General features: G+C 39.4%; 1 protein-coding gene across 1 annotated transcript in view; it reads right to left on the bottom strand.

Moving 5' to 3' along the window:
- The window catches only part of MAD1L1 (mitotic arrest deficient 1 like 1), an 882417-nt gene extending 855102 nt beyond the window's left edge, over positions 1-27315 (bottom strand). Inside the window, exons 1-5 of the mRNA XM_036741311.1 lie at positions 27171-27315; positions 14946-15085; positions 10220-10360; positions 8040-8219; positions 6913-7037 (exon numbers count right to left, since the gene is read on the bottom strand). Coding sequence (XP_036597206.1) covers positions 6913-7037; positions 8040-8219; positions 10220-10360; positions 14946-15071 — 572 coding nt within the window. The 5' untranslated portion in view covers positions 15072-15085; positions 27171-27315. The remainder of the gene's footprint in view (positions 1-6912; positions 7038-8039; positions 8220-10219; positions 10361-14945; positions 15086-27170) is intronic.
- Positions 27316-27819: the final 504 nt, after the last annotated feature.

Genomic DNA, 27819 nt, shown 5'->3' with positions numbered 1-27819 from the left:
GATCAGATCAGGAGTGCAGAGCCTGCTTGGATCTGAGTGACGGTCCAGGTTGGTGGTTCTTGGGGGAGAAACAGCACTGGTGTGGCAGAGCCTGCTGTGTAGAAATAGCTCTGAAAACAACAGCACATCCCCTCAAGCTTGGGACAAAGTACTCTCTACTCTGCAAGCAGTCATACACTGACAAAAAGCTGAAGGGTCAAGCAGTTGGCTGGGAACATGGCCAGGCAGTGAAAACATTCTCAGATTCAGACTCAGACTTTGGAATCTTTCTTTGGTGATAAAGAAGACCAAAGCATATAGCCAGAAGAAGTCAACAAAGTCAAAGAGCCTACATCAAAAGCCTCCAAGAAAAACATGAATGGTCTCAGACCATGGAAGAGCTCAAAAAGGATTTGGAAAAGCAAGTTAGAGAAGTAGAGGAAAAATTGGGAAGAGAAATTAGAGTGATGCAAGAAAACCACGAAAAACAAGTCAATGACTTGCTAAAGGAGACCCAAAAAAATAATGAAGAAAATGACACCTTAAAAAATAGACTAACTCCAATGGCAAAAGAGCTCCAAAAAGCCAATAAGGAGGAGAATGCCTTGAAAGGCACAATCAGCCAAATGGAAAAGGAGGTCCAAAAGACCACTGAAGAAAATGCTACCTTGAAAATTAGATTGGAGCAAGTGGAAACTAGTGACTTTATGAGAAATCAAGATTTTATAAAACAGAACCAAAGGGATGAGCAAATAGAAGACAATGTGAAATATCTCACTGGAAAAACCACTGACCTGGAAAATAGATCCAGGAGAGATAATTTAAAAATTATTGGACTACCTGAAAACCATGATCAAAAAAAGAGCCTAGATATCATCTTTCAAGAAATTAACAAGGAGAGCTACCCTGATATTCTAGAACCAGAGGGTAAAATAGAAATTGAAAGAATCCACTGATCGCCTCCTCAAATAGATCCCAAAAAGAAAACTCCTAGGAATACTGTCACCAAATTCCGGAGCTCCCAGATCAAGGAGAAAATACTGCAAGCAGCCAGCAAGAAACAATTTGAGTATTGTGGAAACATAATCTGGATAACACAAGATCTAGCAGCTTCTACATTAAGGGATCAAAGGGCTTGGAATACGATATTCTGGAAGTCAATGAAGCTAGGATTAAAACCTAGAATCACCTACCCAGCAAAACTGAGTATCATGCTCCAAGGCAAAATATGGACTTTCAATAAAATAGAGGACTTTCAAGCTTTCTCAGTGAAAAGACTAGAGTTGAATAGAAAATCTGACTTTCAAACACAAGAATCAAGAGAAGCATGAAAAGGAAAACAAGAAAGAGAAATCATAAGGGACTTACTAAAGTTGAACTGTTTTGTTTACATTCCTACATGGAAAGATGATGTGTATAATTCATGAGACCTCAGTATTAGGGTAGCTGAAGGGAATATGCATATGTATGTATGTATGTATGTATGTATGTGTATATGTGTATGTGTGTGTGTATGTGTATGTGTGTGTGTGTGTGTGTGTGTGTAGACAGAAGGCACAGGGTGAGTCAAATATGAAGGGATGACATCTAAAAAAATAAAATCAAATTAGGGGATGAGAGAGGGAGAAAGGGAGAGATAGAATGGGACAAATTGTCTCACATAAAAGTGGCAAGAAAAAAGCAGTTCTGTTGGAAGGGAAGAGGGGGCAGGTGAGGGGGAATGAGTGAATCTTGCTCTCATCGGATTTGACCTGAGGAGGGAATAACATACACATTCAAATTGGGTATCTTAGCCCACAGCAAAGAAGGAAGAAGGAGATAAAAAAAGGGGGGTACTATAGAAGGAAGGGCAGATCGGGGATGGAGGTAATCAAAAGCAAACATTTTTGAAAAGGGACAGGGTCAAGGAAGAAAACTGAATAAAGGGGGATAGGAATAGGAAGGAGCAAAATATAGTTAGTCTTTCACAACATGAGTATTTTAGAAGAGTTTTGCACGATGAATTACATGTGGCCTATGTTGCATTGCTTGCCTTCTTAGGGAGGATGGGTGGGGAGGGAAGAGGGGAGAGAATTTGGAACTCAAAGTTTTAAAAGCAGATGTTCAAAAAAAAAAGTTTTTACATGAAACTAGGAAATAAGACATACAGGCAATGGGGGATAGAAATCTATCTTGCCCTACAAGAAAGTAAGGGAAAAGGGGATGGGGGGAAGTGGGGTGACAGAAGGGAGGGCTGACTGGGCAACGAGGCAATAAGAATATATGCCATCTTGGAGTGGGCGGGAGGGTAGAAACAGGGAGAAAATTTGTAATTTAAACTCTTGTGGAAATCAATGCTGAAAACTAAAAATATTAAATAAATAATAATTTAAAATAAATAAATAAAAGAAAATAAAGAGAACCCATCTCAGACAACATAAAACAATTGCTATTCCTACCGTACCACCAAATGCTTATACTTTGCTGTAATCTATATTCTAGTAGCAGAAGAGAATTGCTATGTTCAGTGGAGTATAGTAAGGATAGATCCCCATATCTGGAAATCAATATAGTACAATGCTTATATTAAAGAAGGAAGTGATTGATGGTTTTCAGTTCCAATTGTGTTGATCTGCATTTTTTACTTTGTTTCCAGGCACCATCAATAGATGTCAAGTAATTAGGAAAGCAAATACCATGAAGCTGTCAACAACCAATTCGCTGTTACTGACCTGTCACCTGACCATTACTAAGAATAAAATAAAGGCAGTAATAAATCAAAGTATTTATTTCTGGCTATCAGATGATGACTAGTATTTCTGAATACAAACTATAGTAGCTAAGAGGGAGAGGCTCCAAAATGGGGTGCTTTGTACTCACAAAAAAATTTGTCAGACTTAATTATTTATAAAGTAGGCAAGGCAAAGTTAAATTAATTACTTCCTTTCTTTCATATAGGGATCTTTAATTGGATTTAAAGTGGAATAAAAACAGTCTAAAGCTAGACTTAAGAAAAAAGCTGGAAGAGGCCCAACAAAGAGCCTATCACTACAGCTATAAAGAAATGAGTAACTATGGATGCATGAGTCACTGGAAAAATTGAAAAGTACTGTATTTTTAATATATGCAACTCTGAAATTCAGGAATTTTCTATAATCCAATAGCCAAAAACAAGGGCTTAGCCAGCCAGCTACAGGTATTTTGCTAAATGATAAGAAAAAAAATTTCACTAAGTGATAGTTTCTTTTTAAAGGAGGCAAGGAGTTCACTCTCAGGATTTGCTTGTTCTGGAGAATAAAGGGATACTGGTAAGCTTAAAAGATTCTCTCATCCTTAAAAAAATATGAATGATTAAATCAGATGTCATCAATCAGAAGATGACTTCAAGCAAAATAAAGATGCCTATTTTCCAACTTCAAAGTGAGCCAAGATGATGAATGAATGTCACTTGCTCTAAGCAAGGATTCTTTACTGTGCCATGAGTACCATGGACCTCTCTGCCATATGGTGAAATCTGTGGACATCATCTCAGAATAATGTTCTTAAGTGCATAAAACAAAATACACAGGATTATAAAGAAAACCAATTAGACTGAAATACAGTTATTGAAATATATTTTTAATGAGTTCATGGACCCCAGGTTAAGAATCCCTGCTTTACAGGTTAATGGTCTTAACAAGCGATCTCTCATTGTAAATTTAACAAAGCCTGGTTGGGTAATACATTGTAAACCAAATCATAATTTTGTTTTCCTTGCATTCTCTTCAATGTATAATGTACTATTGCTCCCCCAAAACGATACCTATTACTTTAACAAAGAAATAAAAACTTACACCTAAGAATAAAGAAAGAGAAATCATTGGAATACCTTTTTTTTAGAGGAAGTCAATGAAAAAAAGTGAAAGGGCACTTTATTGATGATAACATTCATCAGTCAACCTAATCAAAAGTAACAGGAAATTCTCAAATGTGTTTCAGAGCCCATTCTTTTTGTGCAAAAAAAAAAAAATCAGTAGTTTTAACTGTAAAATGAGAAGTCTGAATAATGAAGGCTTTCTTGCTACTTATTGAGCTTATGAATAACCACAACAAAATACAAAAACAGTTAATTCTGAATCAATTCAATTTCAAAACAAAACACTTTTCCTATGAACTACTTATATAATAAAATCCAAAACCAAACTTCTAATTTGTGGGTCTGTGATATTCAAGTTGAAATCATTTCTCAAAAATGTTTGTATTTAACCATACCTATGATGCTATATCCCAGAAGATGAGTACAATACCTGCATATGTCAATACTGTCAATGACAGGATTCTCCATGAATATTTCACATATATACAATGTACTGTCACCAGATTGGATTGGCATAAAATATCCTTCATAAATGACTTTAGCTTGAGATTCATAATAAAAATACAGGAGGCTGAGGTTATGACATTATGGCAAAAACTCAAATAGTAAAATAATCTACGATCCCAGCAATGTGTGTATATATATATTCCTTCCATCCATGCAGAACTGCCCCTCCCTGTCCATACCATACAACATTTGTCCATGTCTTCCTATAAGCTTGGGGGATTCCCACTGTGTGTTCAGGACCTTCCTTATTCTCTTCACATCTCAAGGACCAGTGAAGCACATAAGTTGTCCATTGTTCTCATCATCTGTCAAGCCCATCTTTATTGATCATAAATTTCTTTAATGACATCCTTTACTTTAGTTATAGTGAGTAAAGACAAATAAAGTACAACAAAATGTTCTTCAATAAAACAAATTTGTAATGTAGTACCACACAGGTTTTAATGAAGTAAATAAATACTAATGCAGGTTGTTTAAATGAGGTAGTTCTTGAATTTTGTAGACTAATAAAAAAAGTTTTTCAATTCCTTTCAGGTTCCACCACCCAGAAGAAAATTTTAATGAACAAATTACAGACATCTCTTAAAGGTCACTCATTCTGAAACACTCTGGTCCTCTAACACAATGTTAAAGCAATGCATTCACAAATGTGAAAATTTGCAAGAAACCACAATAGCTTTTGAATTCTAGAATGGATGGAATTACAAAGGGCTGCAAGTAATTTGGCTGTGAAAATCTTGACATGCTTAAATTCTGTTTAGTAATGTTGAGCTAAGTAGAATCAGCAGCAACTCAACATTTTCCAGCTAATTCAGAAGTAGACCCTTTATGGATGCTATCCAAATGTTTTTAAAACAGTAATATAAAAGGGGCTTCAGCAAACTGAAAATAATTTTGAATTAGGTAGAATTATCAATGGCATAAGACCAATTGTCAAATCATCTTTCCACTTAATAAAATAATGTAAAGCTCCTTAATTTTGATGGTTTTTTAATGGGTATAAATTCACTGATAAAAAGAGAAGTTACAACCACTAATTTGTGACTGTACTTATACATAAACTAATTTGGTTTTGTTTCTACTGCTGTTTATCTAAACTGAAGCAAATCACTCTTTAAGAAGTAAAACTGTTCATGCCTTAATTTGGAAAGAAAGGGGATAAGAACATTTGCAAACTTGCTCAAGGCACACGATTGCCCTCTCCCGTGGTCTGGACAATGGACAAGTCCCTTCCACTTTCTGAGAGGGCTGAACTAGATCTAATGATGTCTAAAGGTCCATGTTGTCTCCTTTCTTAAAATGTACATTGCTTGAGAACAGGGACCTTTTTTTTCTTGCCTTTCTTTGTATCCTCAGCACTTAGTGCTATGCCCTACACATAGTATTTAATAAATGCTTGTTGAATGACTTACTGACATTCTATAATTCTATTGACTTCTCACACTTGTAGAATCTTAATAATGACAAAAAAACTCTGAGCCTACTGCATAACTACATTAGACCTTAGCCTATGGAGCTACTTACTAATCAAGACAACAGAGGATTAAGTTTAAGATTAGCTATCATTAATACAATAAATAACAATAATTTAACCTTAAGCTTTTCCTATGACTATCCTATAAGACTGCCATAACCTCATTTCAGTAAATCATGTGGGCTTTGCTCATTTATAATGGAGTTGGAGAAGGAACCATGTTGTGTTGGTAACCAAAAATGGGCTCCTTAGCACTTAGTCAACAAGTGCCCTTGAATAGTTTGGCTTTTTCCCCTGAACTAACTGAATGCTGTTTGTATGTTGGACTGGAGTAAGCTTGTCGGCCCCTTCACCTTGCTTCCCTTGCTTAAGCTGATCGAAAGAACCTGTGCTTTCCCCAGCGTACCTTACACCCCCACAGAAGCCGGATGGTTAAAAACAGCTTCCGTTGGAGCCAGAGGCTGCTACTGCTACAGCTACAGCCACAGCCACAGCCACCGCCACAGCCACAGCCACAGCCACAGCCAAAGCTAAAGCAGGAGCTACCAGTAGCAGAGCCGACCTACGGGAGGAAGCTGAACAAAGACTTCAGGCCAGTGGGTAATCTTTTTACCATAGAGGGGGAAGCATGATTTTGCTTTACACAATCATGCTTCTCTGTAGCCTCCTGGTTACTCTTTCAAGGCGTACTTATTGGGCCTGGAAGCTTTTGATCAATATATCAAAATGGGGATGCTGGTTCATGGGTTGGTTACTGTGGAGCCTAAATATATGCTTTCATTCTTCTGCCTCCTACTTTGAGAGTTTCTTATATCCTGCGGTTCCAAACCTTTCAGACATATATATGATCCTCTTTGAAATTATAAACTCTGCCCTCCTAATACACGTGTGTATATGAGTTAGAATGAAAAAACAGCATATTAATTTCTATACAATGGTAGCATTCAAAATTTCATAGATCATGAACAGCTAGAAAAAAGAGAAGCCTTTCTTTAACCAATAGAAAGCAAAATCCATGAAAGAAGTTCCCCCTTCAAAGCATCTACAAAGAGGCAACAGGTTTTGGATTGTTTTGGTTTTTTTTCTCCTGAAAGGGCTGCTGTTGTGCTGTACTCACTTGTTCTGTACATCTAACTGCTCCGTCAGCTCCTGCTTCTGGGATTCCAAGTTCTTCACTTGCATCTCCTGGTTCATTAGATTCCACTGCAACTCAGAAATTTTCCCCTTTAATTCACTGATGTTCTGGATACAAAAGAAAGGGGGGGGGGGCGGGGAAAGACAAAGAAAATGCCAAGATCATCAGGTTAACTAATTACTAAGGCAGAATGTGGTGATATCAAACACTGATAAACAAAGGTGAAGCCACTCAGCCAAAAGCCCAGGCAGACTTATAAACCCCACTCCACCCCCAAAAAAAAAGAGTCAATAAAGAGAGGCCTATCACTGTCAATCTGTCACTTGACTTCTCGCTTTAATGACTTACTCTCCCACTTGCAGGGTCAAAAGCATTCTTCTCAGTCAGAACATGCAACAGGAGAATGAACTGGCTCCCTTTTCAAGGAACCAGTTTTTATTCCCAGTGATCCTAAGACTGTTTTAGAGGAGTACCCATTTATATTACAAGTAAGAATCACACAGAAAGTAACTAACAATAAATAGCATCCATGAGAAACAGGACTATAGAAGCAGAGTCAGTGTGCTTTCATCCGCACCAAGCCAACATCACCCCCCAGCTCCAGTCTTGTTCTTCTTATAACAATCAGATTAAAATAACCTTTAGGCAGCATCCAAATAGCCACCAAGAAAGGAGGCAGAAGGAATACAGATGGCTTGCTGTCACCTTTTCCTTTCCTTGATTTTTCTTCCCCTTCATCTCCCTTCAGAATCAACAACCATGGACACCAATGAAAAGAGTCCTCGGTCTTAGCTCCTTCTTGTAAAATGGCAAAGTCTTTGATGAGCCACTTAAGAATGAACACAGCGTCTGCCCGAGTTTTAGAGTCTTTGGTACTCTAGAATTATCACATGCGAACAGAAAGAAATAGAAGCCTCCACCCCCACCCCAAAGAAAAAAAGCTAAAAGATCATAGAGAGACCCTTGGTCCTGTGTAACCTTTAGAAGGTGAATTAATCTCTCCTGGCTTCAACTTCTCTGTAAGATGAACTATATCATCCCTAAGTTTCCCTCCAATTGTAACTCCCACCATCTGGAAGTGTGATCTCTAATGCTTTTCAAAGACTCACCTGATTAGCTTCCGATAACTTGTTCTCTTTCTCCTGGAGCTTCTTGTTTGCTGTGTCCAGATCCTGTTTACATGACCTATTGATTTCAATCTGTTCCTTCAATTTATTCTCTGCTTCTACCTCCCTCTCTTGGAGCTGTTTGATACGGGTCAGGAGCTCCTGGTTGCGGTCAGCCTCTCTCTATAAACGAGAGAAAATAACTTCCATTCAATTCCACAGAATAAAGTCTAGGGGAGAAATAGGGTGGGCTAAGTCTGTATCACAGCCAACTCACAGTGACCCCTGCAACAAAGGAGAAACAAGTCATTATAGCAGCACTTTCTGTGATGGCGAAGAATTAGAAACAGAGTAGCTGCCCATCGATCAGGACATGGCCAAACAAACCGCGGTGTATTAATTGTAATGGAATATTATTGCACTGCAAGAAATGATGTGTGTGATGATGGATATAGAAACATGGAAAGATCTATAAGAACTGATGCAGAGTGAAGAGCCAAGAAAACAATATATACAATGACTACAATAATGTAAAAGGAAAGAACCACCGCAAAAAAAAAAAATCAAAAGCGAATAATGAAAAATCACAAGGAACAACTACTGGTCCAAAGAAGAGATGTGAGAAGATACCTCCACACCACTCTTTCACAGAAACGGAATGTCCATATTATATTATATTAAACTTATTTTCAGACTTTTTCAAAGCATCTATCAGTTTTGCTGATTTTTTCTTTTCCCTTTTTTTTAATCTTTAAAAAATATTTATTATATGGGAAGACTCTGTGAGAAGAAGAGAGGAAATTTTGGTGATGTAAAAAAATTCATCAATAAAAATTTATCTATAAAAACAACCTGGTATTTTTTAGAGGAGGAAATGGACTGTGAGATTACGTGATTTGGGAAACATCACATAACTAACTAGTAAGTTGTAGAGAAAAGTCAAAACCTCAGGTTTCTTAATTCCCAGTCCAGGCCCTTTTCCACTCCTCCCATGGAAAAAAGACAGCAAGGACAGTTGTCGAGCTCTTCAATCCCACTCTCCAGGCTCCAACACAGAGCCCTCCCGCTAGCCACTCTGCTAGCAAGCTCACAGCTTAACTGCTGAAACTGAACCAAAGTGCCAGCAAAATCCACTTAACACAAAAACTTCGATGAAGGCAAGGCCCAGTCAGGGGAGTGACACAAAGGCATAACATTCCCCAGTCTAGGCCTCACGGTTTATCCCAATTCAAGCTAACTGAAAGCCAAGGACTTCATAACAAATCATCACCAGGGAATCACATCATCTGGATTTAAAAAAAAAAATCAAATTAATATCATGCTGAAACTATCTCCACTGTTTTCATAGAGACCAAGCAAGAAAAAGTATAAAAACATTCATATAAAAAGGACAGCAAAAGTTTCTTCAGAGAAAGGGGGCTTGGGAGGCAGAGGGAAGAGACCAAGACTTTGTAATCCAATTCTCAGCTTTCAACCCTGCCAGCATTTCTGCTAAAATTGATTAGCACTTACTGAAAAACCCATAGCAAATTGCTCTGCTAATCAAAGCAAATCAAGTCAGGGATTTACATACTAAAGGAGGATTATGCCACATCACCTCAGAGGAGCTGAGGAATCACAGCCCAGCCTGCTGCTCTGCAAGGCTCTGTCACTACTCAGGCAAAATGCAAGACCCTACTCTGTGCAATTTGTCCAAGGATGGGCCGGGGGTTTCCTTTATAGGCACCTACTTTTCCCAATTCCTCCATTACATACTTGGTGTCTGCCAATACTTCTATTATTTTCCCAGAGGAAGGAAGAATGCCAGGAGGTCAAATCCTAGACACGGCTGCTTACTTAAGCAATATAGCTCAGTAAACTCATAAGCACATTCAACCCAAAAACTTTCAGAGTCATCATTTAGGCTTCATTTCCTCTCATGTGGGTGCTGGAATTGTCACCATTCCAACTCATCACTGTCAAGGATCTGAAGCATTTCCAATTACCTAAGCCATTTAAATAATTGGCCCAGAGGAAGAATGCCTAAGCGTTCCAGACCCAAAGCTCCTCTGGCTACATGCTGTCATGTCACTGTGGGATTTTTCAGCTGACTGGGCACTTATTTATTTGGCAGGTATCACACAAGAACCCAGTTCTCTTGAGAGGCTTGTCTAGAAATGGTTTAGCTTCTAGCTCATACCCACCTCATAATTCCTGGCATTGGTTGTTGCTGCCTTCTCAAGTTCAACTCGAGCCCTCTTATGGCTCAACTCCATCTGTATCTTCTCCCGTTCTATCTGGATAAGGTGAGATTTTGAACGGATCTGTTCAGCTCTTTCCTCCAACTGTGGAAATCACAGAAACACAGAATGACAGAATGTGAAAGTTGGAAGGGATCTCAGAGGCCATCTAGTCCAACTCATACATGAAATGAAACCCTACTATAACAAACTTGTTTCACCACCACCCCACTCCCAAAGACTTATAAGGAGCAGGAAACTCATTATCACTTTGGGCACTCTTTTCTGGCACACCACTTTTGGACAGCTCTAAAGGTTAGCAAGTTTTTCCTAACATCAAGCCTAAATTTGACTCTGAATCTTTCACCCATCATTCTTGTACAGCCCATCACCATCTTGGTTAGTCTCCTCAGGACACTTTCCAGCTTATTAATATACTTCTTAAACTGTAATGCTCAGAATCAAACATAATACTCCAGATGAAGTCATATGAAGAAGTGCTCTAAATCACTTTGGATTAGAGAAATGCAAATTAAAACAACTCTGAGGTAGCACCTCACACCTAGGAGATTAGCTAATGTGACAAAAAAAGAAAATAATAAATGTGGAAGAGGATATGAGAAAATTGGGACAATAACGTACTGTTGCTGGAGTTGTGAACCAATCCAACCATTCTGCAGAACAATTTGGAACTATGCCCAAAGGGCAAGCAAATTGTGCATACCCTTTGATCCAGCAATACCACTACTAGGTCGGTAACCCAAAGAGATCATTAAAAAGGAAAAAGGTCCTATATGTGCAGCTCTTTTCATAGTGGCAAAAAAATGGAAATTGAGGGAATGCCCATCAATTGGGGAATGGCTGAACAAGTCATGGTATATGAATGTAATGGAATACTATTCTATTATGGAATAAGAAATGATGAGCAGGCAGATTTCAGAAAATCTGGAAAGACTTGTATGAACTAATGCAAAGTGAAATGAGCAGAACCAGAAAAACACTGTATATAGTAACAGCAACATTGTATGATGATCAATTATGAATGACTTCTCAGCAACACAAAGATCCAAGACAATTTCAACTTGGAAAATATGGAAAATGCTACCCACATCCAGAGAAAGAACTGATGGAGTCTGAACGCAGATTGAAGCATACTATGTTCACTTTTTTTGTCTTTTTTTCCATGTTTTCTCCTTTTTGTTCTGTTTCTTCTTTCACAACTGTGACTAATATGGAAATATGTTTTACATGACTGCACATATGTAACTGATATCAAATTGCTTACCATCTTAGGAAGAGGGGAGGGGAGGATGGGAGAAAAATTTGGAACACAAAATCTTATAAAAATGAATGCCAAAAATTGTCTTTACATATAATTGGGGAAAAAATAAAATGGTATTTAAAAAAACAAAAATAAATAAATGAAACCAGAAGAAAAAGAAGTTGCAGCTAAATGGAAGGACAACTTTCAGGTTTCTCCTTAGAGAAGTGAAGTATTCTCATAGCTATTTTCCTTATAATACTTCTTTAAGTTTAAGACAAAAATGCCTTACAAGACAAAAATATTTAATTTTATCCTCACAGGAACCCAGGGAAGTAGATGCTATTATTATCCTCAATTTAGAGATGAATAAACTGAGGCTGACAGAAGTGACTTGTTCAAAGTCACACAGGTAGTAAATGTCCCAGGCAGGATTTGAATTCAGGTCTTCCTGAACAGAAATACTTCACCAGATACATCATTTAATCCAGCAATACTTCCTATAACCAAAAGCAAAGACTACAATGAAGCTCAACGTACAGAGAATAGAAGATACCCGTGGGGAAGGGAGAGTTAACATGGTATTTTTCATCCCCTACCATCCCCCTCTTCTCATTGAGGTTAAATCTAAGCATATAAGGTGCTAGGGATCAGACGACTCTGTCCTTAACAAGAGAGAAAAATAAAACCCTTCAGAAGGGCAGTATGGAGTAGTGGATAAAGCACTTTACTTAGCATCGCAGGGCCTGGTTTTGAATCCAGGCACTGTGAATTACTACCTGTGTTACCTTAGCAAAACACTTCTTTCTGAATTTATTTCTTTATCTGTAAAGACTAAGCTGGGTTAAATAACCTTTAAGGGCACTCCCAGTTCTAAAGATGTGAATCTACATTATCTTTCAGAGGATGACAGAGAAAAATTTTACAAAAAAGTTGTAGAAATAAACAAATTAACAGCCAGGTATAACCTGGAGAAAAGAAGAATTAAGGGGCACATGCTAAATGTTTTCAAGTATTTGCAGGACTGCTGTGTGAAAGAGGGATTAGACCTACTCTGGTTGGCCAAAGAAAAATGACTAAGATGATGAGGGAGCTCAAAATCATTTCACGTCACATGGTAGAAAAGATGAAAGCCTGAAGATGGTCAGCCTAGAGAAAAGGTAGAGGGCAGGAGAGAAAAGGAGATCTGCACAACAGCTACCATCAAATATCTCAAATGCTGTCATGCACAAGAGGAAAAACGATTTATTTTATGTAGCTCTGGAGAGCAAAACTAGGACCAAAGGGTAAGAGCTACAGGGATGCCAAGCCTGGATATTTACGAGGAAAAGCTTTCTAATAACAGAGCTGTATGACAACAAAGCATGCTGACTTGTAAGTCAGTGACCTCGCCATCACTGAAGGGCTCAAGCAGCTGCTGGTCAGGAATATGAGAGAGGTGATTAATACAACCTAAGGAAACTCATCCTGCATAGTACGTTCTAGAGACTGTGAGACCATTATCCTGGCTAAAGGGAAAGGTCCATGTTAGAAAGAGATGACTGCCTAAGCAAGGTGGAGGCCAGACAGTGAAAAGTCCTGAATAACAGACTCATGAATTCAAATTTATCGTGTAGGTACTGGAGCTTCTGAAGAGAAGTTCCTGTGACATGATGTTTTGGTGTTTTGCTTTGCTTTGTTTTCAATCAGTCTGGAGGTGGTATGCAAGATGGCACAAGATACTTCATCTCCCAATACCAGGCATTTTCTCTTGCTGTCCTCCATGCCTGGAATGCTCCCCTGCCTCATCTCCACCTCCTGGCTTCCCCGGCCTCCTTCAAGTTCCAGATAAAATCCCAGCTTCTCCTGTACCAAAGTGTTCCCAGTACCCTTTAATTCTAGTGTCTTCCCTCTGTTGATTATTTCTTAATTATCTTATGTATAGCTTGTCTGTACACTGTTATTTGCATTGTGGTCTTCCCCACTAGACTGTGAGCTCCTTTGGGCTAGAGACTTTCTTTTGTCCTTCCTCGTATCCCCACACTTAGTATAGTGCCTGGGACATAGGAGGCTGTCACAGCAATGTATAAGCTTTTTAATCTACGTATAGGGGAATAGTTCCATGACTAAAAAAAACAGAAAAGATCACATAAGATAAAATGTACAACTTTGATTACATAAAATTGAAAAGGTTTCACATTAACACAACCAATGTAGCTAAAAGTAGAAGGGAAGTAGCCTACTGGGAAAAAAAAAATATTTGCAACAAATTCCCAATTCCCAGGTTCCCATTTCAAAGATACAGAAGGAACTAATTTCAAATTTATAAGAAAAGGAGTCATTCTCCAAACGATAAATGGTCAAAGAATACAAATAAGCAGTTTTCAAGAGAAGAAATCCAACCCATATGAAAAATTTACCCAAATCACTAATTAAATCTGGGGTTCCACTTCACACCAATCAGATTGGCAAAGCTGACCAAAAAGGAAAATTACAAACGCTGGAGGGGTTTCAGGAAAACAGCTTCCTAATGCACTGGTGGTATAGCTATGAATTGATCCAGCATTCTGGAAAGCATTTGGAACAATGCCCAAAAGTTAACAAACTGTGCATCCCTTTTGGTCTAGTAATGCCACTACAGGGCAAGAGATCAAGGAAAGAGGAAAAGCACCCATATGTACAGAAATATTTATAGTAGCTCTTTTTATGGTGGCTAAGAACTGGAAACTAAGGGCGTTCCCATATGGGGAATGGCTGAACAAATTACAGCACATAACTATAATGAAATACTTTTAGTATAAGAAATAATGCAAGGGATGGTTTCAGAGAAACCTAGGAAGACTTGAATGAACTGATAGAGAATGAAGGAAGCAGAGTCAGAACAATTCACACAATAACAACATCATAAAGAGAAACTACTTTGAACTTTGAGCAATAAAATGACCTACTATGAATCCAGACGATTGGTGATAAAGCATGCTAGAAGAGGTAATAAAACCCGGGGTGCAAATTTTTGAAGGCCACATAGCTATGGGACAATTAGACAAGGCCAATGCAGGAATTTGGAATTTGTTTTGCTCGACTCTTCCTATCTGTCACAAGGGTTTTTTTGTTTTGTTTTGTTTTCAGCTGGTAGAAAGGGAGAAGGAAAGAGAGAAAACAGATTTTGTTAATTGAAGAAAAGAGAATTATAAAAACACATGAAGCAGCGAGGACTAGAATGAGGTACTGGCATTACTTCCTTCTCTTTCTGAACATAGCCCCCACACTCTCCAATTAGTATTGCCACACAGTTAAAACAGGGTCTCTGTAGGCCTGACGCAGGGTTGCTACAACTCTCTTGACTGTGTAGACTCCACGGCACAGGGGCCTTGGCCCCTACTGGCCTTTAGTAAGACTGACCCTGAAGCACTGCTGAATTCTTCAACTACAATTGCCACATATACTCACTTGCATGCTCTGCTGGTACTGTACATTCAGGTTAGATTCTTCCTCCACAATTGGTTTTGAAAGAAAGTTTTCCAAAGTCCTAAGGCAAGAAAGGACAGCAGTATTTTCCTCCTCAAGATTTTCCATGGTCACTTTCTATCCTACAAAAAGATAAAGGGAAAGTAAAGGACATCTTTCATAAACACCACAAGATCTATACAGAAATGGAGTGAATATGCACTGCCTTTGGACGGTTTCAAAATATTCCAATATTCGAATGTTCCTCAGAAATTACTCCAGAATTCTTCATAACATTCCTATGATCCAGGCACTTTAATAAGGAGGAAAGGGATCAAAGAAAGAAGCCCAATGAGAGAAAGGAATGGAATTCATGTCATGGTTGCACGCATGCCGCTTGGGGACACATGAAAGAGTGATTTAGTTTAGAGCACAATTAAATTACCCTAATGTGATTTCATGCTTTCTGGCTGACACTTCATTGCAAATCCCTTATTCTCCTCTTTTTTAATCACGGTTTATTAAAAGGTTAACCCAGATTAGATGAGAAACAATAATTAATAAAATTATTTTTAATGAAATAAATCTCCCTTTTCACCAACTCTACTCAGCTTTGTTTTTGAAAAAAAATTACTGGCTGAGTTTGAATGTACTATTTGTCAGCTTCACTTTCAATGATATGTGTACTGTTACATACACATGCTTTGTAAGTACACTACAAACTTTTTCAACTCCTTTTTTCTCAGAAGGCATACCAAGTGCTTGCCTGTTTATTCTGCAAGAGAATTATACTTTCTCCTCTAACAGATTTGTTACCTTAGATTTTACAAATAAGGTTATATTCTATGTGATTATAATGACCAAGAGGTAAAGAAATGCAGCTCTGCTTCTTTATTGAAGATGTAGGTGACTATAGATGTAAAAAAGGACATACACTGGAACACAGGTCAATATTTATAGGCAGGTTTTGCTAAACCCTTATCTTTTTTTTTCCTCCCTTTTTAAATTCTTGTTCTAAGTGAAGAACTCCTGGGTAGGGGAAGTAACAGGGAGATCTATTCAAAATTAAATCTGACATAAAACCAAAAAGTAGCAATTTATAAAATCCACACATATTATTTTTAAAGAGTTTATATTCTAAAATTGCCTTGCCCTTGGTTGCATATGTTTTTTGCTTGGCAAGGAGATTAAAATGTTTGCTATCAGAGGTTAAGTGCTAGGATCTTTTAGGATCCTCATTGTTGCAACCAATTTATATCTGTTAAGCTCTGGGAAATGGAAAGGTCTCTCAAAGTCTCTTCCATCCATTTCCCATTCTGTTGCATCAACTATTTGTTTAAGTTGGTTGGTGGTTGTCCTTCATTCTTGAAGAGGACCAGAATAACATCACTATGTTAGAGTCAAGTTTCAGTGTGTCTGACTGTAGCTGCTCAGACCAATACGAGTTCGTAATGTTCTACCACAGGTCAGGCACAAATAGTTCATGTGAACACTTGGGGTAGGTTATCTAAATATGTGCATCCTGCATTTCTGTTGAGCTATTTCAATTCTGCTTTGCTTATACAGCATAGAGCACAGCACCTTCTCTGATGTGGGCATGAAACGCTAAGTCCCGTGCCAGTGTCTCCCACGTCACACAATCAATTCCAAAGTTAAGAAACACCTTGAGGATGTCCTTATGTTGCTTCTTCTGACCACCATGTGAATGCTTGCCCTGTGCGAGTTCTTCATAAAATAGCCTTTTTGGCAAGTATACATTTTACATTCGAATAACATAGCCAGTCCATTGGTGTTGAACAAACTCTCTGAAGTAGAGTTTGAATACTTGACAGCTTAGATTGAGAAAAGACCTCAGTGTCTGGTATCTGCCAGGTGATCTTCAGAATCTTCCTAAGACAATTCAAATGGAAGTGATTCAGTTTCCTGGCATGGCACTGGTATACTATCCAGGTTTCATAGGCATACAACAATGAGGTCAGGACAATAGCTCTGTAGACCTTCAGTTTGGTAGTCAGTCTCTTCTCTTCTATACCTTCCTTCAGAGTCTCCCAAACACTGAGCTAGCTCTGGCAATGTGTACATCAACCTCATTACCAATGTGTACCTCCCTGGAAAGTACACTACCAAGGTAAATGAACTTATCCACAGCATTCAAAACTTCTCCATTTGCTGTAACTTATGGTTCCATGTATGGACAGTGTGGTGGTGGCTGACAGAGCACCTGTGTTTTCTTGGTGTTAATTGTTAGGCCAAAATTAGCACAAGCAACAAAGAATCAATCCATACTTATCGCATCTCAGCTTCAGAGGCTGCACTGAGTGCACAATCATCTGCAAACAGAAAATCATGCACTAATACTCCCTCTACTTTGGTCTTGGCTTGTAGACTTTTAAAGTTGAAGAACTGACAATCAGTGTGGTAGCTTACTTTGATGCTGTGTTCATCCTCATTTAAAGCATTTGACAACATGACTGGAAACATCATGCTAAAAAGCACTCCCAACAGATGAAACAAGGCTGCATGCTTGCTCCTATTTGTTAAACTCAGGGTAGAGTTAGCACAACTGCATGCCCCATGTTCTTATTTCTATAATACTTCTTCTGATTTGGTTTCAATATTGATCTTGGATCTAATAAACTGGTTGGTCAAACATATACACACAGCTATTGTTGAATGATTATTAGTAACCAATAATTGGGGAGATACAGAATTCTTCCCTTTTTCTAAAGTACCAATTTTAAAAATTCAATCTGCTGAAGGACACTGCTGATGATGAGACTGGACTTTCTTCTTCAGACCCCACCCAGGTGTGATAAATTGTGTGACAAATTCTTAGAACAGATTGCCCAAGGCTGAGGTTAATTTAAGAGGCGAATCACTTGATCAAAGTTCAGGTCCAGCCCCTCATTGTAATATTCATTCTCTTATCAATTGTTAGCCAGTCAGAGTCAACTGCTACCCTCAAGAACACTCCTCTTCCAAAAGCACATTTAAGCCTTCCTTGACCCTACCAGCCATGATTGTCTTTGGTCTAAGAGAAAGATGGTCAAATGATCATCCTTTTATTAAAATGCTGGCTGGCATTATTAATAAAAGTATTAAATTACCCAGAAATTATGTTTCTCAAACCTTTTTAAAGGTCACATGGTTCATCCTTCATTCTCAAAGAGTACCAATGACATCAACAGGGTGATGTTTTGACTTGCACATGAATCTGATTTAAGTGAGGCAGAGCTGTGCAAAGTCATCAGCCTCTCTCTCTCCTTCAGAGTCATAGGTGTCCAGTGGCAAGACAAAAGTCAAGAAGACTGGCCAAAAATGCAGTGGGTGACTTTGGCCATTTTAATCTAAGGTCTTTCCCAGGTCTCGGTCTGTCTGAGACAATGCCCATTCAATGATTAAAGGCTAAGTAAGATTTGAGACAAAAGATGGCTTAGTTTGCCATAGCAAGAGGATCAGTTTAGGAGGGGAAGACTCTCAGAATTTCTGGGCAGAAAACAATTGCTATTTACACTTACCGACCCATCAAAATCCAAACAAGGAGCAAGAGAGACTGCTGGGAACTATTACTGGCCATTCAATGAAAGCCATGGTGATCTGGATTTAAAGGCAGACGGATAACTCCATTTGAAACACAATGCTCTTTTTAAAAGCCTGTTATTTCAGAGCTATATTTCAAGAAGTTAGAAATGAAAAGTGAGCAAGACAAAGAGTTAATTGTTCCAGTTTTTTGAAAAAAAAAAAAATCAAATGGGTATTCTTTTCAATCTAGCCCCCAAGCCCTAAGATAGCTGACAAAATATAAGTGGCCAAAAATTATATTCCTTTGGAAATAGCACCTACACATAAGGGTATAACTCTCCACTGCAGAGAAAGGGCTGATATGCACTGGGAAATTTTAAAATGGACTGATTGTCCATTTTAGTAGTCACCTGATGTGTATTAAAATATAGCCAATTCCATTTTATTAATGTTATTTGGTGCTCAATATGTCCAGTGCCTCCAAATTCTTTTCTCAATCAATCATCATTTATTATTTATTAAATACCTTACTACATGCCACACACTGGGGTGAGTACTGTATTTATAAATAAATAATCCATATCCTCAAGCTTACATTCCATTGTGAGGCCAGACAGTAACTGAAAGCTCTTTCCCACCCATTCAATAGGTCTCAGGTGGGGCCAACAAAGGCAGGCTTGATTAGAGGCAGGCCTACTCCCTACCTACTAGGCACTAAGCCTCAGGCCCACACTCTTTTGATGATTGAGTGTAAAGCCCTCCGGCCCTAAAAAAGAGTGTAAATACCCAGAAGGTAGCCATAGAACTCAGAATGTGCAGAGCTACAGAATTCAGAATTCAGCTCAAGAAGGAGTGAACAGAGCTGCAGAAGAGAGTGGAAACCAGGGAGCTTCCCAGACTAGAGAACTGAGGAGGGAGAGAAAGCAAGCAAGTTAGGATTCGTGAGTGGTTGTTTACAGGAAGGCCCTAGCAGGGGGGAAGGTTACAGGATGACTTGGTTCCTTGCTATAATACTGTGCTATAATTTCCTTGTTACTACATTGAAGTGGGCTTACTGATTTTGGAATATAATTACTGCTATATTGAATTGGGGTTATTGGTCTTGGGACTGGATATTCTGGTGTCTAAATAAATGTTATACATCCTCTGCCTTCTACATAGAAAATTTTTTATACTTTGCGATTCCAAACCATTCAGGCATGTTCACGGTCATCCTTGAGGTCATGAATCTTGCCTTACTGATACATCCGTTGCCAGGGACAACAAATATATATGGATATACACACATATATAATTACATAAAGAATAAATATAAAGAGAATACAAAGTAATTAGATACAAGGTAGTTTGGGAAGGCAAACACAAGCTATTGGGAGGATAAGGAAAGGCTTCGTGTAGAAGATGGCACTTGAGCTGCATCAATACAGAATAAACAACAAATAATTACAAAGCAGTTAAATATAAGGTAGTTAGGGAGGAGGGCACAAGCAATTGTGAGGATCAGGAAAGGCTTCATACAGAAGGGGTTGCTTGAGCTATACCCTGAAGGAAGAGAAGCTGTCTATGATGCATATGTGAAAAGACATTACATTCTAGGCATGGGGAAAATGTAGTACAGAGGCAGAGATAAGATTCAACACCACTCCTAAGAGAGACACCAATTCAACAGTATCATAGAATGAAAGAGGGAAGTAATATATAATGAGGGGGTGAAGAATAGAATAGGTGGGGGCCAAGATGTGAAAAGTTTTAAAAGTTAAATGGGGAAAAAATATAAAAATAAAAATAAAAAGTTAAGTGGGGGGATTTATATTTTTCCTAGAGGCTCCCAAGGGAGTTTATTCACCAAGAGAGTGACAGTGAAATTTGGGCCTAAGGAAAACTGACTTAATGCACAGAGATCACTTAGGAGGCTATTGCAATAATCTAGGTGAGAATGGATGAGGCCATGACTTAAGGTGTTAGCTCTCTGAATAAGGAGAAGGGTTTGGATGCAAAAGATGTTGTAGAAGTAGAAATAGCAAGATTTTGCAAACAGGATATGTGAGGTAGAGTCAAGGATGACTATGAGGTTCCAAACCTGGGAAACTAGGAGAACAGTGATGCCTTTGATAGAAATAAGGAAGCTTCGGGAAGAAGGGAGGGAAAGAGAGTAAGTTCTGGTTTAGAAATATCAAATCTGAGATGGTTCCTGAATATCCAGTTTTAAATGTTGCATTGGTATTTAAGACATATAATCATGAGGTTTATGTAGAGTCTATAAGCCTTTTTGGCCTCTTTCATTTTTTTGATCACCAACCATGTTTTTCACTGTCCTCCCTGATACTAAAGTACGTCGATTTAATTTGGAGTCTTGATCAGTTCTCCATAGAATTTCTCTACCTCTTCTTCCTCTAAAACAGAGGGTGGTACATAAGCTGCAATTATTTTCATGGTACCTCTACCTACTTCGATCCATCTTCTACCCAGCTGCCAAACTGATTTTTCTAAAGCATAAATTTAATCATGTCACTCCCCTACACTATGAAAGCCAGTGGCTTTTTATTACCTTCAGGAATAAAGATAAGCTACTCTGTGCTTGGCATTTAAAGCTCTTTGTAACCTGGCCCCAACTGACTTTTACTGGACATTACCCTCACCTACACAAATTGGGCAGCTAGGTGGCACTATGGATAGAAATGTCAGGCATGGAGTCAGAAAGACTCATCTTCCTGAGTTCAAATCTGGCCTCAGACATTTACTACCTGTGTGAATCTGGACAAGTCATTTAACCCTGTGTGCCTCAGTTTCCTCGTCTGTAAAATGAGCTAGAGAAGAAGATGGCAAACCAATCCACCACTGTCTTTGCCAAGAAAACCCCAAACGGAGTCATAAAGAGTCAGACAACTGAAAATGAATGAACAACCACACGTACATATTATATTCCAGACAAACTGGCCTTGCTGTTCCTCGATATATGCCATTCAATCTCCTGCTTTTATACTGGCTGTCCCCCAGGCCTACAATGTACTCCTTCCTCACTTCTCTCTCAAAGAATCCTTAGTTTCCTGCAAGTTTTAGCATAATCACCACTTTTGACCTTAGGCCTTCCTGATACCCCTTAGCTACTAGGGACTTTCCTTCAAAATCACTTTGTAGGTATTTTGTAAATATCTACATAAGTACATTTTATCTGGCTGGGTCAGACAAGTAAATAAAGAGAATAAATACACATAAGTAGTTAAATACAAGGTAGTTAGAGAGGGTACAAGCAATTGTGAGGATCAAGAAAGCCTTCAAGGAGAAGGGGTTGCTTGAGCTGCATCTTGAAGGAAGAGAAGCTGCCTATGAGGCCTAGTTGAAAAGATAGAACATTCTAGACATGGATAGGAGATAGCACAAAGGCAGAGATGAGATTCAGGTCCACATGTGAGAACAAAGACACCAATATGACAGAATTATAGAGTGAAGAAGGGGAAGAAATCCATGAAAATAAGAACTGTTTTTTGCCTTTGTGTCCTCAGTGCCTAGCACATGGCTCGGCACACAGTAGATTATTAGATGTTTATTGATAGGCTGATGGCATTTTCACAAATGCTTACTATGAATACTACAATACAAAATAACAACACATGCCAAAAAGTTAAGCTTCTTGTTATTCTTGGCCACAAATTAAAACCAACTTTGCTGAATCCTTCCGTTGCCACTCCAAATACAGCCTGTGAGTCATCTTCCCGTTTGTCTTCTAGACAAACTACAAACGGTACGATGGATGTGGTGGCAGGGGAAAACAGCAGCGGACCTGAGGTGAAGGGACCCACGTTCAAACTCAGATTTGAAAGTTCGTTTCCTCACCCTTAAATGAGGCTGAACAAAGCTGACCTCTAAGTTTCCTCTTCCAATCATAATTGAATGGATCTGTAAATCGAAACCCAGGTCCTGGACAAGGATCTCACATTTAGAATGCTAATAGCTAAATTACTGTTTCCAAACTATCCAGAGACTGTGACTTTTCAATCCGTATCCCATTTCTCACTACTCTGCCAACCAAATTTTGTATTTCTCTGCAAAGTTTTTTTTTTAATTTTTTGGTTTTATCGGTTGCCATAAAATTCATCAACAAGTGGGCAGCCTATTGAAAATTAGTCTCTCCACAGTTCTAGAATGTGAACAGGTATAGTCTTCAAGAATCCAGGGTCACCTCCATGCCAAGACGAGGTACCACAGTAGAACTTTGTGAATTAGTCAGCCACGTCTTAGCAGTCATAATAAACTTGTAGTAGACGCAGCTGGCAATGCTGTGTGACTTCTTCACCAGCACCAGCAATATCTGAATAAAAGCAAAGAAGGTCGACAGCATGAATAAGTCAAGGTTGGTGCTTGGCAAGGCAAGAACATAATAAGGCAAAGGACAAATGATTTCAGGGGACAAAACAATGTGCACTTGAACTTGGTTAACCAGTGGTCAAGTCTATTAAAGGGGAAAAAAATAAAGCAGAGATTGTAGTCAGGACAATCAAAAGGTACAGAAGAGAAGACGAAGAAATGAAAGGATAGCTTGTAAGATACAACCGAAGGCAAATCAATGTCTCGAAGCCTGTTTCCTTATTTGGATGCCTACATGTGCACATGTTCTCTTCCTGTTAGAATACGAGATCATAAGGGGCAAGAACTTTTCCACTTTTGCCTTTGTATATTCAATGCTTAGCACAGTACCTGGCACACAGTCACCATTTAAATGCTTGCTGATTAATAAACTATCAGAAAGCCTGTAGCTGACTTATATATGTTCAAGTTTCCAGGCCAGGATAAACTAACTATATTCCAGAATACTGAAAGAACTGACATATCTGACCAATGAACCACAGTGAATAATTTTTGAACAATTCTGGAGAACAAGACAAATGCCATAAGACTGGGTAAGGGCAAGGACAGTCAATATTTTCCAAAAATGAGAAGAGTACAGACTCTACAAATTCAACACCAGTATGGTTTGTAAGCATTAAAAAAGGGAAGCAGTTAACACTGAGAAGAAGTATAACAAGGTAGTCAAGACAGAACTGATGGTGTCTGAATACAGATTGAAGCATAATTTTTTTACTTTATTTTTCTTGAGGTTTTTTTTTTCTTTTCTATGTTTTCTCTCACAACATGACAAGTAAAGATATGCTTTGCATGACTACACATGTATATACCGAACTGCTCACCTTCTCAATGAGGACAGGGAGGAAAGTAGGGAGAGAATTTGGAACTCAAGTTTTAAAGAGGAATGTTAAAAATTGTTTTTACATGTAACTGGGGAAAAATAAAATACTAATTTTTTTTAAAAAGACATCTTCATTTCCTTTTCAACTGGAGTAACAGAGTTAATGATCAGGAAAATGCTACAGATACAGTAGTTTTATATTTCAACCAACTATTTAACAGTCTTTTCTCATGCTACATGGACCAAATGGAGATGTGGGTTGGAAAATAGTACAGTGAGGTGAATTCAGAACTGCTTGAATAATCATAACTAAAAAAGCAATTACTAACTGCTTGGTATTATGTTGGAGGCAGGTCCCCGATACACTCTCCTCACCCAGGATCACAGAACTACTAAGAGGTAAAGTTGGGAGATGCTGCCACTGACTTAAAAAGTTCCAGCACTCTTTCCATTACACCACTGTACTTTAAGCAGGCTGGTCAAATTTACTGATGGTGTGAAACTAGGAAGAGAAGGTTAATAGATTGTGCAAAAGAATTAAGATCCAAAAAGATCTTTTCAGGCTTAAATAATGGGCTAAACTGAATAAAGTTAAATTTAACAGGAATAAATGTAAAACGTTACACCTGAGTTATAAAAAAATTACCTTCAAAAATATAAGGGATATAGCTAGACAAAAGTGACCATGAAAACAATCTGTGAACTTTAGTGGATGTAAGCTCAGTGAATCCACTGTATGATGTAGCATCTCAGGCTACATTAAGAATAAGAGAGGCAACAGTTCCACTGTACCATGCACCAATCAGACCACATCTAGAATAGTTTTAGTTCTGGACACCAATTTTTAGGATGGACTTAAAGAAACTGCAACACACTTAGAAGAGAACAAGTAGGACAGTAGAAGGAGAAACAATAATACAAGTACTAGTTAAAGGAACAACCTGAAAAAGAGAACTTGAGGACATGACAGCAGGCTTCAAACATCCAAAGGACTGTCATGCGGGCAAAGAATTTGACTTCACTGCTTGGCCCCAGGGGTCAGAACTTCAGGCTACAGTTGCTATTAAACGTTATTAGTCTGTAAGGAAAAACTTCACAATCAGAGGACACTGAATTGAATACCTCATCAGGTAAGAGTTTCCCCCATGTAATATCAATTGAGTTGGGACTTTCTTACTGTTTTAAAATGATTAAGAGTCTTCGAGTCTTCCTAGGTGCTAAGCCCCAGGCCCAAACCCCAATTAGGTGTAAAACCTATGCGGGTATGGATTGGTAACTGAGGTGGGGCCCAAGGTGGGGCTAACTCAGGGGAGGGCCTAGTTTACACATGAGTTTCAGTAACATGTCTGGGACAGCAGAGGCTTTTAGATCACATGGGTTTAAGTCACCTCTTTGTGACGATTCTAGGTCACGTGGGTGAGTCGCATGTGTGACTCACCCCTGACCCTGAAAAAGATATAAAACCAGGGGTTGGCTTTCTCTTCTTTGGAGCTCTTGCCCACAGCAGTGGTGGCATGAGTGACTCTGGGCCAGCCCACGTTATGAGCTTCCGGGCTGAACCTAGATGTTGGTAACTATGAATCTGTATTTGGTCTGTCTGTTGATGTTTATACTTTGTTTAGGGCTCTCACTTGTGCTGGTGAGCTGATGCAGAGACTCTGGGCAGCTGTAGCTAAGAGCCCTCCAGCTCGTAAACCCGGATATTGGGACTTTGTTAAATTCTGGTAACTATGAATTGGGATTTGAATCAGACAAGGTCTGTCTGTTGAGGTTTGTAATTTGTTTGTATTTTGCTCTGAAGTTCAGGGTGCTGGTTTTTTCTCCTGAACTAAGTGAGTGATATTTGTATGCTGAATTAAAGTAAGCTTGTCAACCTCTTAACATTGCTTTCCTTACTAAAGCAGATCAAAAGAACCTGTGCTTTTGCAGCGTTCTTGTTGGGCTTGTGTTGGTCTTTCACCCCCACAACAGCTGCTAGCCGGATTGTTGAAACACCCCATTAGAGGCAGGATAACTACTTTTCAGTTAAGACGAAATTCTTTGTTAGGAATGACTGAAATAGATGGCCTCAAAGGTCCTTTCCACCTTCTTTATTGTGATCGGTAAAACATAGCTAACAATACTTAAACTAGGTACTTCTCAAGGTTTTTGTCAGGAAAATGCTTAGGAAACCAGATAAAAGTGAGTCATTAATAACTTAGGGTCAGATACTATCTAACAAGAGGAGTAGCAGTTTCAGCAATTCCTTTCTGATCAATACAACATTCAAGGGATACAAAGGAAATCTCCCAATAGACCAAAAAGGAGGGGGCAATGCGGGAGCTGGTGGCCTAGTAAACAGATCAGGAGGGTTTAAACTGGGGTACATGCACTTGGTTTTTTCGCATATATATTTTGGGAATCATTATCAATATAGCTGGTTTCCTTTGTAGTCTTACTTCTAATTAGTTTAATGAAGTATTTTATGTATTTAAAAGCATTATTCTAAGAAGAGGTTCACAGGCTTCACCAGACTGCTAAAAGGGTTGCTTACACAGGAAAAGGTTAAGAACCTTCATATTAAATGTTGTGAAGAGACTTGGCAAGATTCAGATGGTAACACAAGAAAGAGGGCTAAGTTTGAGCCCGGTGGCCAAATGAAATGAAAGCAAGAGAGCTGGCAACTGCTCATTTCTTTATACGAACAAAGGCAGAAGGAAAGGTAAAACTTTTAAGCAGCCTGGGAAAGATTACTTGGCTATAATAGATCACACGTATAAAAGCCTCCAAGATTCTTACAATGCAATGGCTCAACAAGTACATAAAAAGCACCTGCAATGTAACAAGTATCAGCAGGAGTTACCCTTTTGCTAACTCACAAAAATTTACAGATGTGAAAACTGAAGCTCGGGGGCATCAAGTGGGTTTCTCGGTCTCAAACAGCTCCAGAGAGACAGGGTCAAGATTCAAACCCTGATCTTCCTGGCTCCAAGGGGAGTGGCTCTACCCACTTAAATCACGATGTCTAAAGGGAACAGAGTATACAGACGATGTACTGCCTGGGATCAAGAACAGAGACCTTGATCTGACTCAACAGAGAGAGGAGAGATAGTCTGACACGGAGCTGGGGAGCAGGATCCCGACCCAGGGCTAGGGAGGGGGATCACGGAGCTCCTGCCCAGGCTTGAGGATGCAAGGACCCCTGGAGGAATCCTCGGTGCCAGGAGGACCGGGCCCCTGCCTAGGCTTAGGGATTTGGGGACCCCCCGGGAGGAACTCTAGGTGCTGGGAGGATCAAGCCCCTGCCCAGGCTTGGGGTGCGGGGAAGCCCGGGAGACCCACAGTGCCAGGTGGACCGAGCTCCTGGCCAGGCTCCGGGGAGCGTGAACCCCCGCACAACCGGGAAGGCGGAGGAGGGAGGCATGGTACTGTTTCCTCCGCATCTACGTGACCCCTCGGCTAACTCAAGCTCCCTAGGCCAGGCCCAGTACGGAGCATCCCCCACAGCCACCCTCCCACGGGGCTGTGCCCAAAAAGCTCACCCACAGTGCCGGAGCCCACTGCCGCCAGGAGCTGCTGCGCCGCTCAGATCTCCCTCCTCTCCTCCCCAGTCCACCTATCGCGAGAGGAGCCTCGGCTTTATGGGATCCGACTGCCAATTACTGCCCTTTCCTGCAAACACAGGCCTCGATACGGCGTCTTCCGAGGGACAAACTTCTCTACAGAAAGGCGTGCGAAACTCTTCCTTCAGCGGCGCGGAACTTGAACGAGTTGGTGTAGACAGACCGAAGATCCCTAAATCTTCCCGCAAAATGCCAAAGAATGTGATTGGCTCATTTTTCCGGCCGCCATCTGACGCAGGGCTCAACACAATTCTTAGTGCTTTTTGCAGACTGTGAAAGAAATGTTAGTCAACAAGGGCTTTTTGTTTCATTTTGGTTTTGCCCCCATCATCCCTAAAAATACCCGAATTTCACTTTTTTCTAGTGCTCTCGCAAAGGCTCTCGGCTTCCACGAAAATTTGCATCAGGCTCTGTTTTGAGAGATTTTCTTGGGGGGGGGGGGAGCGGGGAACCTTTGTCTCCCAAGCGCTTACCACACATCTAGCACGTAGTAGGTGCTTAAGAAACACATGATGACTAGTTGACTTCAAAAGCATGGAACACAGAACAAGTTTATTCATGTAACAAA

The sequence above is a fragment of the Trichosurus vulpecula genome, chromosome 1 (genome assembly GCF_011100635.1).
Source record: "Trichosurus vulpecula isolate mTriVul1 chromosome 1, mTriVul1.pri, whole genome shotgun sequence".
NCBI lineage: Eukaryota > Metazoa > Chordata > Mammalia > Diprotodontia > Phalangeridae > Trichosurus > Trichosurus vulpecula.
Note: the sequence above shows the minus strand (reverse complement) of the source record. Positions and strands in the feature narration are given on the sequence as shown.